This window comes from Narcine bancroftii, chromosome 1, assembly GCF_036971445.1.
Source record: "Narcine bancroftii isolate sNarBan1 chromosome 1, sNarBan1.hap1, whole genome shotgun sequence".
Lineage (NCBI taxonomy): Eukaryota > Metazoa > Chordata > Chondrichthyes > Torpediniformes > Narcinidae > Narcine > Narcine bancroftii.
In genome coordinates, this window is record NC_091469.1 from 197,752,191 (window position 1) to 197,770,215 (window position 18,025).

Below are 18,025 nucleotides of genomic sequence, written 5' to 3' on the forward strand. Positions count from 1 at the left end.
TAGACCAACAAGCAGGAGCGTGAAATTTGTCTTGAACGTAATACAAAATTAAGATGATGTTAATCTGTCTAAAAGATATGAATGGAAGTAGAAATAAATACTCGGGTGAGCTGGAGGAAAATGGACTGACATCGACAAAATCGTGTATGTGTTGGTGGCTTTGGCCACTACCTGTAAAGTAGAGGGGGGCTAATGTTATTTATTATTATAACAACATTAATTGGGGACTTTTTGTCTATTTAGCTTAGTTTCTTCATTCCTTTTTCTTTCTTTTTTATCTGGATTGGATAGTAACAACTGCTTTGATTTACGATTTATAAGAGAATTGAAACACGGAGTTGAGAGGATAGAGATAAAGAGGAGATGTTGTATATGGATGAATAAAAAATATATCAATGAGTAAAGTACTAAATGTTTTAAATTTTAATATTAATGGCTATAACAGCCCAGTGAAGAGGAAACAAATATTGACACATATTAAAAAAATGAAAATAGACATAGCTTTTTTTCCAAGAAACTCATTTAACTGAAAAAGAAATTAAAAATTGACTGGGTAGCGTATATTGCAGCTTTTTCATTTAATTCAAAGGCAAGGGGAGTAGCCATTTTAATAGATCAGAAACGTCAGGTTAAAATCTGTAATTACAGATCCTGCAGGTAGATATATTATGGTACAATGTCAATTTTTTTGGAGTATTGGACACATAAACATATATATGCACTGAATGTGGATGATGACAAGTTTATACAAGGAATTTTTTTGAATTTGGCAAATGCTAATGAAAATATGCTAATAGGAGAAGACTTTAATTTTTGCTTAGATCAAATTTTAGATAGATCATCAAGCACTATAGTAAGGTCAAAAGCAGCCGAAGCTACATTGTCATTGATGGAAGATTTAAATTTGGTAGATGCTTAGAGAAGATTTCATCCAAGAGAGAGACTATTCTTTTTATTCTAGTGGACATGATTCTTATTCAAGAATTGATCTATTTTTGATATCTGCACAACTTCAAGATAGAATACAACACGTACAGTATAAGGCAAGAATTTTATCTGACCATTCTCCCTTGTTGTTAGCAATAACAATAATAGACAAGAATCAGTTTATAGATGAAGGTTTAATTCTATGTTATTTAAAAAGAAAGATTGCTGTGAATTTTTTGAAACTAATTCTAATTCGGTTTTAAATAAATTTATGGGACGTAATGAAGGCGTATATATGATGCCAAATAATAAGTTATACCTCTAAAATTAAAAAGGATTATGTAAAAGAATTAGAACAGTTGGAGGTAGAAATAATGAATTTAGAAAAAGACTTACAGAGGTAAGTAAGTGAGAATAAGTGAATATCCCTTATAAATAAAAACTTCAATATAATACTTTACAAACATATAGAACAGAGAAAGTGATAATAAGAACTAAACAGAAATATTATGAATTGAGTGAAAGAACACACAAGATTCTTGCATGGCAATTAAAGACAGAACAAGCATCGCGAACGATTATCATGATTAAAAATGATTCAAATTACTTTCTTATAAGAAATTAATGATAATTTTAAACCATTTTATTTAAAACGTTCAATTGGAGACTTTAAAGATGATAATAAAATAGATAATTTTTATCTGATATTAATTTACCTGAATTAAATCTGAATGACTAAAGAGAGCTGGCTGCCCCTTTCACGTTAACTAAGGTCAGGCCTCTTTACAAAGTAATAAATCTCTAGGAGAGGATGATTTCCCATTTGAATTTTATAAAGAGTTTAAGGAATTATTAATTCCTCCACTTATGGAAGTATTAAATTAGGCGGGTAAAACACATACATTGCTGGAATCTTTTAAAACAGCAATAATAACAGTGATTCCAAAAAAAGACAGAGATCCTTTAAAATCATCTTCATATAGACCTATAAATACTTGTTAAATGCAGATTATAAAATAGTAGCAAAAATATTAGCAAATAGGTTGGCAAAATAATTAGCGAAATTAATAAATATGGATCAAACTGGATTTGTTTAAAAAAAAGAAAGCAGATAATGTGACCAGATTGATGAGTATAATTAACTTAGCACAGAAAATAGGAGATATAAGTGTAGAAGTGGCTTTAGATGCAGAAAGGGCATTTGATGGATTAGAATAGGACTTTTTATTTAAAGTACTTGAAAAGTTGGGACAAACATTTATTAACTGGATTAAAGCCTTATATAATGGACCAAAAGCTAAGGTAATAACAAATGAACAGGTCTTTGAATTTTTTCGGCTAACTAGATCCAGTAGACAAAGGTGCCCATTGTCGCCAGCCTGATTTATTTTAGCAATAGAACCATTGTCAGAAATGAATAGGTCTGATCCTGATACTAAAGGCTTTAGATGACAGAACCAGAAAGATCATTTTATAAATTATATTCAAGATTAAAAGAATTATGTTTCAAAAGGAATTCATGAAAATTGCTTTAGCAGTTGCAAAAAAATATATAGCAGTAACATGGAAATCTGATTAGCATTTGAGAATGGATAGATGGCATGCTGAAGTGCATTTGCCAAATTCAATCTTGAGAAAATTACATGTAATTTAAGAAATAAATATATTTTCATAAACATTTGATACCCATATTTAAATATTTTAGGTTTTATACTATGAAAACGATCCCCTAAACCACAAGAACCTTATCAACTCTTTGGAACTAGCTTATGTTTAATATTGTAAATGCAAAATTTGATTTAATGTGTTAACTTCAGTAACTGGATGTGTTTTTTTTTCTTTCTTTCTCTTTTTGTATCTTCTTATTTTTCTTTTTTCCACTTTTTTATGTTTTGGAAGTATTCTGAATTGGGAGGAAGGGGTTGGGAGATATAATATTATTTTATCGATCTGAGACATATGTAGGATATTTTCTGTATCTAGATATTAATGTATGAATGAAATTGAAATAAAATACTAAAAAAAAGAGCCACCACCATACAGTTACCTAAGAAGATGACAATAACAGGCCTCAATGACTACCGGCACTGATTTCCACCATTATGAAATGCTTCGAGCGTTTGGTGATGAAACACATCAAAGCTCACTTCCCAGAGATGCTGGACCCATTTCAATTTGCCCAGAGAAGAAACCTTTCCACGGACAATGATATTAACTTTATCCCTTCATTCCGTCCTGACCCACCTGGAGAACGATGCCTCATTCTCCCTGCTGTTATTCATCAACTTCAGCTCGATGTTTAATGCAATCATTTCCTAGATGCTGATGGAGAATTGTCCTCACTGGGACTCAACATCCCCTTCTGTAATTGGATTCTGGACTTCGTAACAGAAAGACCACAATCAGTCTTTGTTGGTAACAGAACATCAAGCACCATTGAGCTGAGCCCTGGGACACCTCAGGGTGGTGTGCTCAGCCCACTCTTGTTCATGCTATTGACCCACAACTGCATCGCCAGATCCAACTCCAACAGTGTCATTAAGTTTTCAGATACACAACAGTAGTTGACCTCATCAGTAACAATGATGAGTCAGATTATATAGAAGAGGTAAAAAATCTTGTGATATGATGTGAGAGTAATATCCTGGATCTCAAATGTGACAGATTATGTTGTGTTTGTATTGAATATAAATATGTTTTTGGGAGATAAATTGGGGCAGGATTTTTAGTGTAGATCACATATAAACACTTAAAAACAGATCTATTTAAAATACTGGAACTCTGATCATGCTAGACATGTTGGCTCCAGAGCATTTGCAAAACCTTTGGAGAGTGCCCAAGAGACATCACTAATGGATTGTTGTTTACAAAAAGACAACAGATGAAAGAACTTGTTGGAGCCGCAGGCTGTATGGAGTATAACTTGCTGTTCTAAGAGGGTCATGTGGTTTTGCAAGCAGAGAGAATAAAACAGGCTTTATCTCTGAGGGAGAGAGAAAGAGTTCTGCAGTTTTACAGTCAGCAGCAGCATCTGGGACTGGGACTGGAACAGGACAAGCTTGCAGGCTTGTGGAAAACCCCATTTGGAAGACGGATTGTGGCTGCTTAGTTCAGCCTGGTCAAAGCCCTTGTGGTTCATACAAGAGGAGAGGACTGGCTGCCTAATATTTCACTTGAAATAAGAGAAATAAAAAGGAACTCTCTGGTGACCTGAAAGAAAGAGGTTATCATCTGGAAAACCCTGAGGGGGAAAGTTTTGTCAGCAAGACACTGAAGTGGCTCATCTAAAGGAATCAGTTGTGGGTGTCCAGCGAACAACAATCGCTCTCTGAAAACCAACAAGAACCTTCCTTTCAAGCACCAGAGCCTCGTGAAGTTCATAAATGTTAAATTCTGTGAACAGTATAAGAATTGTCTGCAACCAGTAAACTTGGAGGAATGAGAAGTGAGATTGGACTGTGAATAGAAAGAATTTTTCTGAATTTACATACACATTACATACATGTGCGCTTAGTATTAGAAGGGGGTTGTTAGGTTAGTTAATTGTGATAAGTTAAAGTGTGATTCTGTTTTCATGTTTGAATATAATTAAAAGCAACTTTTGTTTAAGTAACCATTTGTCTTGGTGAATATCTATTACTGCTGGGTTTATAGGTCCTCTGGGTTTGTAACACAACAAGATGAAGGAGATGATCATGGACTTCAGGGAGACCAAGAACGACCACCATCCACTATACATCAGCAAAACTGTAGTGGAGGGAGTGGAGAGCACCAAATTCCTAGGAGTTCACTTAACTAGTGACCTATCATGGACACACAACATCTGAGAAGGCACAACAGCAACTGGACTTCATGAGAAGACTGAAGTGGACAAGGCTACCAGCCACCATTATGTCAACCTTCTAGAGGAGCTCTATTGAGAATGTCCTGGCTAGCTGCATTACAGTGTTGTTCAGATGGTGCAGAGAAATGGATTGGAGGTTAATCCACAGGACCATAAGAGCTACAGAGAGAATCACATAAGTCTCACAACATTACCCCCCCTCCACCGCCATCAACGTGACCTTCTGGTGGATTGTTGTGTGAAGAGGGTGCACAAAATCATTGAGGACCCAGTCCACCCCACACACAGCATTTTTCAGCTGCTCCCATCAGGGAAAAAAATGCAGGAGTATCAGAGCCAGCACCACCAGGCTGAGAAACAGCTTCTTCCCACGGACAGTGAGAAGGCTGAATGACCAAAGGAACTGTTCACACTAACCATCAGAGACCTTCATATTCATGCAGCAATATTTATTTATTTGTATACATGAAGACTTGTCCTCCATGTACATTGTTTGTCTTTTAGTGTGTGACGTCTGTTTGTGCGTTTTGTACTGAGGACCAGAGAGTGCTGTTTCATCGGATTGTACTTGTCCATGCAAGCACCATAAAGACGCTGTGAAGAAAACCCTAGGTTACTGTGACATCCAGCCTAGAGAACTAGAAGCTGCAGCTGCTGACAGAACTCACTGGTGAGCCTTGTGCTATGAAGCTTACACCAGTTTTGGAAACTGCCAAAAACTGATTGAAAACTGTGAACGACATCACTAAGCAGCAGCCATAGTTATTACAACAACGGACTTCCAGTGACCCCATTGTGCTGGACTCTGCCCTTCTAGATAGGACTGCAAAGTCACCTTCATGTCCACAGATGACTGCACAACAATGCGTCTTCTTCGAAGCAAGGACTACCAAATAATAATAATACTTGTGCAATCAGATGACAATAAACTTGACTTCTAAGCTTACCCTTCTAGTATTTAAATCACCTGTGCTTCTGCAGCATAATTGCAGCGTTAAGGCTCAGGTGATTTAAATCCATGCACTCCTCTTTCTGTCTTTCCTTTTATTTTATCTCAAAGAATTTAGGTCATTGCGGAAGTACTCCAGCATTTTGCTGGAAAACTTTGTGCAGTCTTCGTAGGGTACAAGAGAGGTCAGAAGGAATTAAGTAAATGAATTGCTCTTGTGTTTGGAAACTTGATTATAGCAATTTTCAAAACATTGACACCAAGAAAATAACCATTTGTGTCACTTTTACTAGTTTTTCCTTGTTATTTATTCCCTGTAACAGCCTTAGTCATCTTTTTGTTCTCCTTAGAATTAAGAAAATCATCCTTAAATAATCTGAAATATGCTTGTGAAGTTGACAATCTATTAAGATTAATATAAATTATAAATCATTTGAAATTATTTTGGAAAATTCTGATTTAGGTCTGATTCCTGTATCTAAATCCTTTGTCATCTATTTGTAAAGCTATAATGATCGGCGCTGTAAATTGAGACAATGTTTTCCACTTGAATTAGAAAGAGAGAAAAAAAATCTTTAGTTTCAAGCACTTGTTAGGTGCACAGGGCACCTCAAAGATTCGAATGAGTTCTCCTCCAAAGTGCACTAAAAGCAAAAACATGATTTTTTTTTAAAAATATCAAGGGACGTGCCAAGACTGAGCCAGCATTTAATTGTCTATCTGTAATTACCCTTGAGAAGGTGGTGGGGAGCTGCCTTGTTGAGCCACTGCAGTTCTCAATGTGTGTGTGTGTCCACACAAGGCTATTGGGGAGGGGTTCCAGGAGTTTGACCTAATGAAACTGAAGGAATAACGATATATTCTAGTTCAGAAAAGCATGTAGCTTGGAGGGCATCTTCCCGATAGTGATGACCCCATGCTTTATTAACTTCAAACTGGTTGAGCTTGTGGGTTTGGCAGATCTCCAAGGAGCCTACTGGTACTAAAGTGCATCTGTGGTGGGGTGAGTGCCTGGTTGTGGATGAATGTCTTTCAAGTGGACAGCTATGTTCTGTATGGCATTGAGCTGCTTGAGTACTGTTGAAGCTGCACTTATCCAGGCAAATGGAGAGCATTCCAACACACTCTTAATTTTAACCTTTGGAGGCTTTGAGAAGTTAGGAGACAAGTTACCTGCCACAGGATTCCTAACTTCTGACCTCCTCTTGTAGCAATATTGTGAATATAACTATTCCAGTTCAGGGCATTGATAGTAGGAGATGCAGTGGGTGGTAATGCCATTGGACATCAGGGAGTGATTGCTGGATCTTCTCTTGCTTGATCTATCATCTTCTGAGTATTTGTTTGGTGCAAATGTTACTTCCACCTATTAGCCCAGTCCTCCACTGAATATTGTGCAGGACTCGCTGTATTTGAAGGGTCAAAATGTGGAGCAACACTGTGAACATCCCTATTTCTGACCTTGAGTTGCAGAAATATTGTTGATGAAGTAGAAGATGAAGATGTTGATCCTATGACCCCTGTCCTAAGGAACTTGTTTGAAACAATGCTTTTTTCCAAAAGAAACATTTATTTCTTAAGTTCCTTGCCTCCAACTTCACATCTCCCATCTTATTTCTGGGAGGTATTGATTTTTGTTGAATTTGGTTCTGTGCCACCTCATTCCCATGGCCATTCTCTGAGAGTTGTGCTATGGCAACTAGAGTCAAAGAATTTGTATGGATCGGTGGTGTTGCTCTATGGGGGTTATATCCCAAATTCAATGATGTGTACTGAATGTTGCAGCACTTTGGGTAAATTACCTAAATGCCAGTCCTTTAGAAGGACTTGCAATTGCAATCTTATTCTTGATCTTCCTGATCTGGACTGAATGCATGATATATGCATTTATATATTTTGTATTAGAATTATTTTCAAGGAAGCAATTAATTTGCTAAACTTGTCATCATAATTGAAAACAAATCAGGCTGATTATATTGACGTTGAATAATTGTTTCCAATATGAACTAAGCAAACAATTAAAATTTTTGCAAAGATTTATGTTGAGATCATCTTCACCTTTTTTGTCTACTTTTATTTCCTACTGAACTCTGTTTTCACAAGCAGAATGGAATTTCTTTCCTCCAGGGACTAATTTAGGTGCCTCATCTTTTTCTTGCAGATTAGTGATTTATTTGGATTTTACATAGTGCTGCCGACCACCGCTCGCCCGCCTGGCTGCCCGAGTTGTGCTGCCGTATACTGCTCGAGTTGCAGAAATTTTTTTTTTAAATTTTACTCTTGTGACCCCACCCCCCCACCCCTATTTTTGAGGGGAAAAAGGGGGAAAATTTTTCACATTATACTCGAATATTTACGGTAGTCATATTTCACATACTGTAATACCAAGGACACCACTAAACAATCAAAGAAGCAGTTTGGAATGGAAATTATATAGCATAGTCATTGAATTTTCCAGAGACCAGGGAAACCATTAATCTTTTTATCACTTCAGATCGATAATAACATTTGACCTATCTATTAATTTCAATGACCAGTAATTTAAAAGCTGCATTTTTACATGGTTCCATGTTAAAACCAATGTGACCTGTTTAAAAACTGATCACACATGCCCATCAAAAAGCTATGATTTAAAACAGTTTTGAAAAGTGCTTTGTTTTTTGTGGTTGTCACATTGATATTAGTTTCCAGTGAACAACATTTTGTTCAGTTTTGATTTCTATTTAATTATAGAAAGGGCATGACTTGAACATGTATCAGGTGGCTCAATTTAATATGTGGCGTTCACTCCCCATTATAAATGTGAATTAGTTCACATCTTAAATTTGTAAGGTCACCGTGATTTGTCTCTGCTGAATGAATTTCATTAGTTTTAGTTTTGCTTTAGTGGTTGAATTTTTTTTAAAAAAGCATCTGTCTCGGCAGGGGAAAAAACTTATAAGCCATTTTAATTATCTTGGATATTGCCTACTGATACCTAATTGTGCAAATGTGTTGAATGCCCTAACCACCTCTTTTCCGCCCAGAAGCAGCTAAATGATAATGAACTGCAAAATAAATGGGGGAGCTTGCAGTAAATTTCTTGCTGACTTCTGCAGGTTGAGTCCACATTCCCACATTGTAACATTGTATTTCAGTCATTTGAATTATTTTGAGATCTTAACATAATCAACACACCATTTCTAAAATAAAATTGGGTTTGTACAGAAAGCTTGCAAATGTTTGTTTTTGGTTTTGCTTCAAATAAAGATCAATTATGTTTTTTTGGGTCAATTTTATGCAATGCTGGAATTGTGTTCTTTAGATTGTTAAGAAAAAAAGTAAAATGTTAAATTATTTTGATTTGTTGTATATTAATGATGCATAAAAATGCAAGATATTTGTCTTAGAGCATCTTCCTGCCCAGTCTTGAAGGCTGGTAAAAAACCACTCACAACTCTTACAAAATTATTGTGTATCATTAAAATATTGAGTTGTCAGGAATTACAATGGGAAAATTATTATTCTGTATTTTTTAGGAATCTTTGTCTTTTGTTGTACTCTAAAAATGTTTTCAAGTGGCATTTGTGTAAGGGATGTGTGTTAATTTGGTCACGATGAAGATGCAGGAGTAGAAAATGTATGGTGAACATCAGGATAAGATATTGAGTCTTCATGGAAGGGATAATATTCAAGAATCTCCATTAATGAGATGTGATGCATTCAAGGAATCTGAATAATGTGTTACAATGTTTTGAATAGTTGGGATTCTGAATTCAGAGAACCTAGACTAAGAATGACAGGCTTTTTAAAAAGGAAGGCAGAAGAAGGGAAATTATAGATCTGTTAGCACAACATCAGTGGCTGAGAAGTTGTTGGAGTCAATTGTCCAAGATGAGGTTATGAAGTATCTGGAGTTACATGACAAGATAGGCCAAGTACTGCATGTTTTCCTTCAGGAAAAATCTTGACTGACAAAATGACTGCAGTGTTTTGAGGAAAGCACAAGCACAAAGGACATGCAGTGGATGTTGTCTATTTGGACTTTCAAAAGGCCTTTAACAAGGTGCCACACAAACAACAAGTTAAGAACCCATAGAATTACAGGAAAGAAACTAGCATGGGTAGAGCATTGGCTCATTGGCAAGAAACAGAAAGTGGGAATAAAGGGAGCCTATTCTGGTTGGCTATCAGTTACCAGTGGTATTTTGCAGGGGTCGGTTTTGGGGCCACTTCTTTTTACGTTGTATATAAATGATTTGGATTGCAGAATAAATGGCTTTGTGACTCTAGCCCCTTTTACACAGCCTCTTCAAGGTGGGAATATTGTGCCTTTATTGTGCCATGCCATTCTGTGTAAAAGGTATGAAATGGGGAGGGGGGGGTTCATTGTAGTCCCGCCTTTTAGCCAAGCAGCAGAGTAGTCACAGCACCAAATTGCATTATGCTGGCTTTGTGTGATTCAATGTAAAAACCAAAGCTGGCTTAATGACAAGTCTTCTTTACGGCAGTATTGCGGGATTTCTGTGTAAAAAGGGCTTAAGTTTGTAGATAATACAAAGATAGGTGGATAGGCAGGTTGTGAGGAGGAAGCACAGAGGTTGCAGAGAGACTTGGGTAGATTAGGAGGCTGGGCAAAGAAGTTACAAATGAAATACTGTACAACTCAGATTATCCAAAATGGTCGGGACCTGGTCTATGTTGGATAAATGGCTTTTTCGAAGAAATGGTAATTTTTAAAAAAAGCATCCCAGTAGTAACAGTGTTTAAACAACAACAAAAAACAAGGGAAGGCTTTTTAAATATTAAAATAAAATTTAATTATCGCCTAAAGAATTCTGGCCGCTGCTGATCACAGACACCTCCCCACCAAGCCTCTGCTCATGCCAGGAGCCCAAGGTCCCCGCTCGTGCTGGGAGCCAAGGTCCCTCCTGCTGCTGGCAGCCCGATGTCCCTGGTCAGTTTGGCTCCAAATAAATTTCAGATCAATGAGGATTTTGGAGAATATGATTTCAGATAATCGGAGTTGTACTGTACAATGTTGGAAAGTGTATTGCACTTTGATAGAAAGAATAAAATGGCAGACTATTCCATACAAGAAACATTTGACAACTTTTGGACTGTACTCCTTGGAGTTCAGAAGAATGGGTGGGAGGGGACCTCATAGAAGCATTTTGAATGTTGGAAGGCCTCAACAGAGTAGAAGTGACAAAGTTGAGGACAAGAGGGCACAATTTCAAGATTGAAGACCATCCATTTACGACAGAGATGCAGAGGAATTTCTTTATCCAGAGAATGGGCGAACCTCTGGACTTTGCTGCCATGAGCAGCTGTGGAGGCCAGGTTGTTGGGAATATTTAAGGCAAAGGTTGATGGATGATGGGTCGTGGGGTTCAGTGGAAGAATGGATCAGCTCACGATGGAATGACGGAGTAGATTTGATGGGCTGAATGGGCTACTTCTGTATCTTATGGTTTTATGATCTAAAATATGCATTGGTAAATTGTGAGAGACTGTTTCTGATTGAGATTGCCTTTTGCACAGACAGCACTTATTAAAAAGTGACAAGAAGTGAGTACCTGTACAATAAAATCTGAATGCCATAAATAACTTGCCCTCTTTCAGAGGAAAATTGTAAAACATTATATTGATCATTAATTATACAGATTTCATTTCTTTTTAAAACCTTGTTTGTTTATGATTACTAATACTTTCTCCAATTTTTATAACTTTGATTTTAGACATGTAATTATCCAATGACTTACTCAGAATGGGATAAGATTGAACCAGGTTAATCTTTGTTACTTGAGCAGTTGTCAAAAATATTATGTATGTTTACTCTGATTAAGTCTTGAATGTATTTCAGTATTTTCTTAAATAATACAGTAAAATGAAGAATGGGTTTAATATTTACCAAGTAACTATTTATAAATGGTTCAGCTTTACAATTCTCTTTTGCAGGATTTCTTGACAGATTTGATGATGTCTGAAGTTGATCGTTGTGGGGACAATGAGCATCTTATTTTTCGGGAGAACACCTTAGCGACTAAAGCAATAGAAGAGTATCTGAAGTTGGTTGGGCAGAAGTATCTCCAAGACGCACTTGGTACACCAAATGGGGGACTCAAAATGAGTTTCCTTTACTTTTGGTCTCAAAAAAAAATGCTGAATAGTCAGGCAAATAATAATAAGCTGTTGAAAAATTTTGTACTATAATTTTGGAAATGTAGACTATTTTTTGGTCTCAAATTTCCCATTGTAGTCGGCCATTGGCCTTTCAATTATAATATGGCAGATTTCTGGTGCTACCTATTTTCCTATTATTCCCCTATGTTTACCAATTCATCTGTTCTATACAACTGGGTTAAACTAAATCCCTAATGCGGATTATGCTTCAATGCATACAATTGATTATAGAAAGGCTTGGAAAAAGGTGAAGAGTATGGGTGTGTATATTCTTTCCAATGTGCTGTGAATCAAAATTAGTTTTCCAAAGATACAACTTAAGGATTTACTGTGTGATTATTTATTCTTTTTAACAGGAGAGTTCATCAAGGCCCTTTATGAATCAGATGAAAATTGTGAGGTGGACCCAAACAAATGCTCATCAGGAGATCTCGCTGAGCACCAGAGCAACCTGAAAATGTGTTGTGAGCTGGCGTTTTGCAAGATCATTAATTCTTACTGGTTAGTTAACTGATTGTATTTCAGTGGAGATATTTTTCTTTTTTCAATTGCTGATCTTTAAATAATAATAGAAATTGTATGGTAATAAAAAGGAAATAAAAACAAGTGCTGGAATTATTCAATTGGTTGGCAGTATCTAAGAAATTGGAAATAGTTATTGTTTCAGGTCTATGATTTTTGCACACAATTAGAATTCTGTGTCCTAGTGAAAGATTGGATCAGTAAAATATTCCCTAATGCTCTTACTTGGCAACAACACAGTTTTTTTATTCCCTTTTTAACTGCGTAAAATAACAGCTGTGCATTTAGTCTGAAAGGCATCATATGTTGATTGCCAAGCCTATTTTCATTCACAAACATCAATTAATCTATTTAATCTTTGTTTTGCTTTGAAATCGTTTTCAATTTACATAATCAACTATCATAAATATTAAAGAAAATATTATTTCTATTTTCAGTCTCCTTTTCATTTGTTAGTATTTTAGTCTCTGCAGGAAAGTTTCAGAAGAACATTTATCAGGAAAAAAAAACTGAAGGTAATTCATCCCACCCCCCCCCCCCCCATAATTAGCCTTTTTTTCTTCTGCCAAGTTTCAATTAAACCAATAGTTAGAACAGTATGTCCTGAAAGAAATAAATAAATAAATGACGCTTCCATCTTTATTGTAGTGCTTCAATATAATCAAAGCACAGGCAAATTTGAATGTCATTTCATCAGGGAAATCAGAAAGGGTATGTTTTTAAATGCTTGAACCAGTTTATGGTGCTGCTTGCTGCTTTTGTAGCTCTTATGAATTATTCTAACTGGGTTGCTCACTAACATGACACTTCAGCCCTTTTCACATTGGTTAGCCGGTAAACTGGCAGTTTAACAAACTTGTTCAAAATAGCGTTTTTGTTGTTCACTCTGGACCAATGTTAACCGGTTCTCTGTGCCCTTTCACACTCACCATCCAGCATCCCAGAAGGGTACCTATCCTCCAGTGGTGACATCCTGCACACCCCCTGTCCCTTTAACACTGGGCTAACCGGTACGCCGGTTCGAAACGAATCAGCGATGATACACCCTCCCGAGGCGGTTCATCCCCGGAGCTCTCTGAAGCCTGCGTGCCAGTTCGCAAATGTTCACACTGGCATGTTAACCGGTAGATTAGTAATACTGGGTTAAAGTATCAGTGTGAATGGGCTTTAGGAACAAAGTGAAACACAGCTGGAGCCCACTTCATATTTACAGCACTTAATTGTTATGATTTTAGTGTGAGAAAGATACTAGGCAGAGCTATTGAAAGGTAGATTTTATTTTTGTATTGCACCTATAAGGTCAGCTCATGTTAATTTCATCAGTCAGCAGAAGTTCCTTCATGATGCTGCATTTTGTTTCTACCTCTTTATGGTCTTATACAAGAGTTATTTTAAATTCTCTTTTTACCTTTAAAGTCCTGTTTGAAATGCATTCAAGGTTGGGTTAATTTTGCAATGAATGACATACAGGATTGACTTATTTGTGTAGAGTTGATGTTTACACAACATTTAACCCAATCACCATCTAAAAAATAGTTGCACTTAATTCCCTCACCACATTTAACAAATTTCTGGTTGCATACTCGGTGTGGTATAGCTATTGTGGAGAATGGTTACAGGTTTACCTGGACCAGCTGCTCAGTGCTCCAGGTTATACTGTTCCACGGGAACAGACCAAAAGAAAAGAGATAGGGTAGTATTCTTAGTCAAGGAAGGTCTCAGACAAGTGTTGAGTCATGATTATGGAAGCAGTGGCTAGTAACTTAGAATTGGTTGACAGCAGAGGAAAGAAGACAAAGTAAGGCATAATCCAGAGGCCACCAAAATGTGAACTCTCGATAGTATGGAGCATAAATGGGGAAATATCTAATGCATGTTTGAACTTGGATCATTAGAAAAGTACCGAACAGAAACAGGCCCTTTAGCCCATAATATCTATGCCAACCATAATGTTAAATTAAACTAATATGCCTCCATCAATTTTAGTGTTATTTGCCAACCTACCAATCAGACCAACTACATTTTCATTAAAATTATTAATCTATATATTTTACAAACAACAGAAGTTCCAGCTCTGATCCTTTTGGAACATCACAGGTCACAGATATCCAATCAGAAAGCTACCCCTCGACTCCTGTCTTCTGGCTCTGGCCATGCCAATTTTGGATCCAATTTATTCACAAACATATCAGTTGAATTTTTTTTAAACTCGTTAAATTCGAGGAGAGTTTCTGAAAGTGGGAAAGTTGCCATTGTAACTTCTTCAAAAAGGAAGATACAAAACCTGGAATAATAGGCCAGTTCGTTCAAATTCTTTTATTTGGCAAGATGATGGAGTCGATCATCTAAGAAAAGCTCGTCCCTAGGGCAGACCAAAGGAGATTCACCACTTTAAATCCTGTGATGAGGATATTGTCCTAACAAGAGAGGCTAGAGAGTATGGGACTTTAGTTAGTAAGGATGAGGAGTGCCATTCAAACATGGAAGAATATAAATGTGCTTGAAGGGATAGAGTCATGAGTGGGAAAGATGAATGAGAGATACAGCTATAAAATGAGGGCCAGTCATTTCAAACTGAGGAGCATACCTTGAGGGTTGTAAGTCTGCCCCTGAGGGTGATGGAGTCCAAAGTAATTGGATACTTGTAAGGTGGGTTTTTGATTGATCAGGGAATTGGTCCTGAAGAAGAGTTAACGCCATCATAGATCATCCATGATCATTTTGTACGATGAGGCATGCTTGAGGGGCTGTGTGATCTATTTCTTCTCCCATTTCTTGTGTAGCTGCAGAGCTTTTGGGTAAGGGCTAGGAAGAAGGATTCAAAAACAAATAGCTGTCTTGGTCTGATTCTTCACATGGACTTGAAAGTTGTTTATGCAACTCAAAATACCGTGGACGATGCTAATCTGAAACAGACGATGGAAGAAATGCTCATTAGGTTTAGTAGCATCTACAGTATGTATAGAGAAACTACTTTAATCTTCCAGTCTATTGATCTTTCATCAGAACTAGAAATTATAAAACTGATCTTATGAGTAAGTTTTGTACTTTATGTTATAGCTTTGAAAATAATTTGGACACCAGGAACTAATGTGTTTCTACCTATGCAAAATCGTGTTTGCATCTGTTTGCATGGAGCTTTCATGTTTTTCATTTGAAAATGCTGAATTTCTGGACTTTGGAATAGACATGCACCTATAAAAACATAGGTACATGGGTGATTTAAAGTTCTCTGCTCTATGGTGTATTACTAAATAAAGTGTACTTTTAAATTCTCATTAATCATCAGGTCTGCACACTGCTGGTGCATGATATTTTTCTGAAAAATTAGATTATTTATTCCAAAAATCAATGGGGCAGTTATTGAACCTGTAAATTTATCTGACTTTTGTATTCATATTCTTGCCTTGCATTAATATGACAAATTATCTTATTTTGACTCCAGTTCATCATGGATAAACACCTTAAATTATAAATCAGAAGATAGTCACTGTTGGTTAAACATTTAAATTTGACTGCTTTGTAAGTCAATCTAATCACAATGAGTGGAAATGTTGCAGCATTGCACATTGATTCTAGAAAATAGTTTTATATTTGCAGGGGAAATATGGCTGTCGAATGTTGTTCTCCTTTTTTAATTGGCATGTATCATTGCCAAAGAGGAATTGTCATTGGTACTGACCTATGATTCACATGGATAAAAAAAATCTATTATTGAACACCATCACAAGGCCCAATTCCAGATGTGTGTTCTCCTTAGGGTTGAATACCTAGCATTGTCATCAGGATGGCAAATTGAATATTACCGCAATTACTGAAGTGCACATTCCCAACATGTTTTTCAATCAACTTATTTTAAAATTGAGCATTAAAGCCATCCTTCATTTTCTAAGTTTGAACAAGCAAATAAATTATTTCTAATTTTAAAGTTCATTTCATGTTTTTGGCTTAATTCACAAGGATGTGTTGCAACGAAAATTGTGCAACCCCACAAGTGTCATTTTGTCTTCACTTAATATTGTCATCTTGCAAAGGCTAAAATATAAAATCCTTGTAATTATGCTGCCTATCAACCCTTATTAGAATAAAAGTTATCATATATTCTGTATCTGTAATAATTAATCCATTTTCTGTGGAAAATCTGTGCAGCTGTTCTTGGAAGAAATGTCAAATCTCACAATAACTTTATTCAGAAAAGGTGGCCAGCTTATTCTATAATATTGTACTAAAACCTTTCATATTATGGCAAAATTTATGTGTTTATGAACTCCTGAAACAGTTGTTGTATGCTCGATATGAGTATTATCTATATGCATCCCAAATTCATTGTTGTAACTTTTGCATGCCTTTGAAACTAGAGGAATTTAAAATGTTTGTATCTGTATTGCAGTCAAGATAACATGACAGTCCTAGCTTTAAATACTGAGCTCACACTGCATATGGAGAAAAATAATTGCACTTCACTGCAATTAATTGATTTATTCAACAGTGTGTTTCCACGAGAACTGAAGGAAGTGTTTGCATCATGGAGGCAGGAGTGTAGCAACCGAGGGCGGCCTGACATCAGTGAGAGACTAATCAGTGCCTCCCTCTTCCTGCGCTTCCTTTGCCCTGCCATCATGTCCCCTTCTCTCTTCAACCTCCTCCAGGAGTACCCAGATGACCGCACAGCACGTACACTGACTCTAATAGCCAAAGTCACCCAGAACTTAGCTAATTTTGCCAAGTAAGTACCTTTTTATTAACTTCAATGTGAAACTTATGCTTTGTGACATAGTTGTTGGATCCAAATTCTTTACACTTTGTAGTGCATGCCGAAAGAATCAAAGGCTTGTTGATCCAAACCAAGGCTTTTATTAACTAGAAGACTGGAACGTATCACATGTAGGTCGACCAGTCCAGAATGATCTGGGTCTGGCTAGGAGCAACCCTTTAAGACCTGCCAGTAGGCGTGGCTACACTCTCAGCCAACCACCACCATCCTATACCACAATATATACATATACACATTGGTGATAGAATCCGTACTTTCATATTCACCCCTTCTTTGAGAACTGACCCCGGGGTGAATGGAGGGCTGTAAAAAAGAAAAGGGGGGAGAAACTGGTGGGAGGTTAGGGGCTGTAACGGTCAGGGGGCCTGATCGTCCAGCATGACCACCGTGGTGCTGGGATTGGGGTCGCTGGAGTCATGTCACTGGTGGGCTTGTTGAGTGCGGCCACTGCTTCGCTCAATTCCCCAGCGGCGTTGTCAACAGGCTGTCCTGAGTTGGTGGGGTGGTGCTGATTCCTCTGTTCGAGCCGATGACTTAGGGGAGAAGGAGTTGGAGGAGATTGGGTTGAGCACACTGCTGGGTCCGATCCGGCTTGGGCTAGGTCCCTTACCAAGACTGTGTCCTCCTGCCCGTCCGGATACTCAATGTATGCATAATGCGGCTTTGCATGGAGCAGCATCACTCGGTCAACCAAAGGGTTGTTTTTTGAGTACCGGACGTGGCGTCGCAGGACAGGCTCGGGAACCATGAGCCATGACGGTATGATTATTCCTGATTCAGATTTCCTCAGGAAAGAAAACATCCTTTCATGGGGGGTGGCATTGGTCGCGGTGCATAAGAGGGA

At 37.2% G+C, this 18,025-nt stretch overlaps 1 protein-coding gene across 19 annotated transcripts in view; it reads left to right on the forward strand.

Annotated features, from left to right (window-relative positions):
* The window catches only part of LOC138737104 (disabled homolog 2-interacting protein-like), a 592,760-nt gene that overhangs the window by 511,674 nt on the left and 63,061 nt on the right, over positions 1–18,025 (forward strand). For all 19 annotated transcript variants that reach the window (XM_069887658.1, XM_069887625.1, XM_069887641.1 and 16 more), the window contains 3 exons: positions 11,661–11,805; positions 12,242–12,386; positions 16,897–17,133. In XM_069887658.1, the coding sequence (XP_069743759.1) occupies positions 11,661–11,805; positions 12,242–12,386; positions 16,897–17,133 (527 nt within the window). The remainder of the gene's footprint in view (positions 1–11,660; positions 11,806–12,241; positions 12,387–16,896; positions 17,134–18,025) is intronic.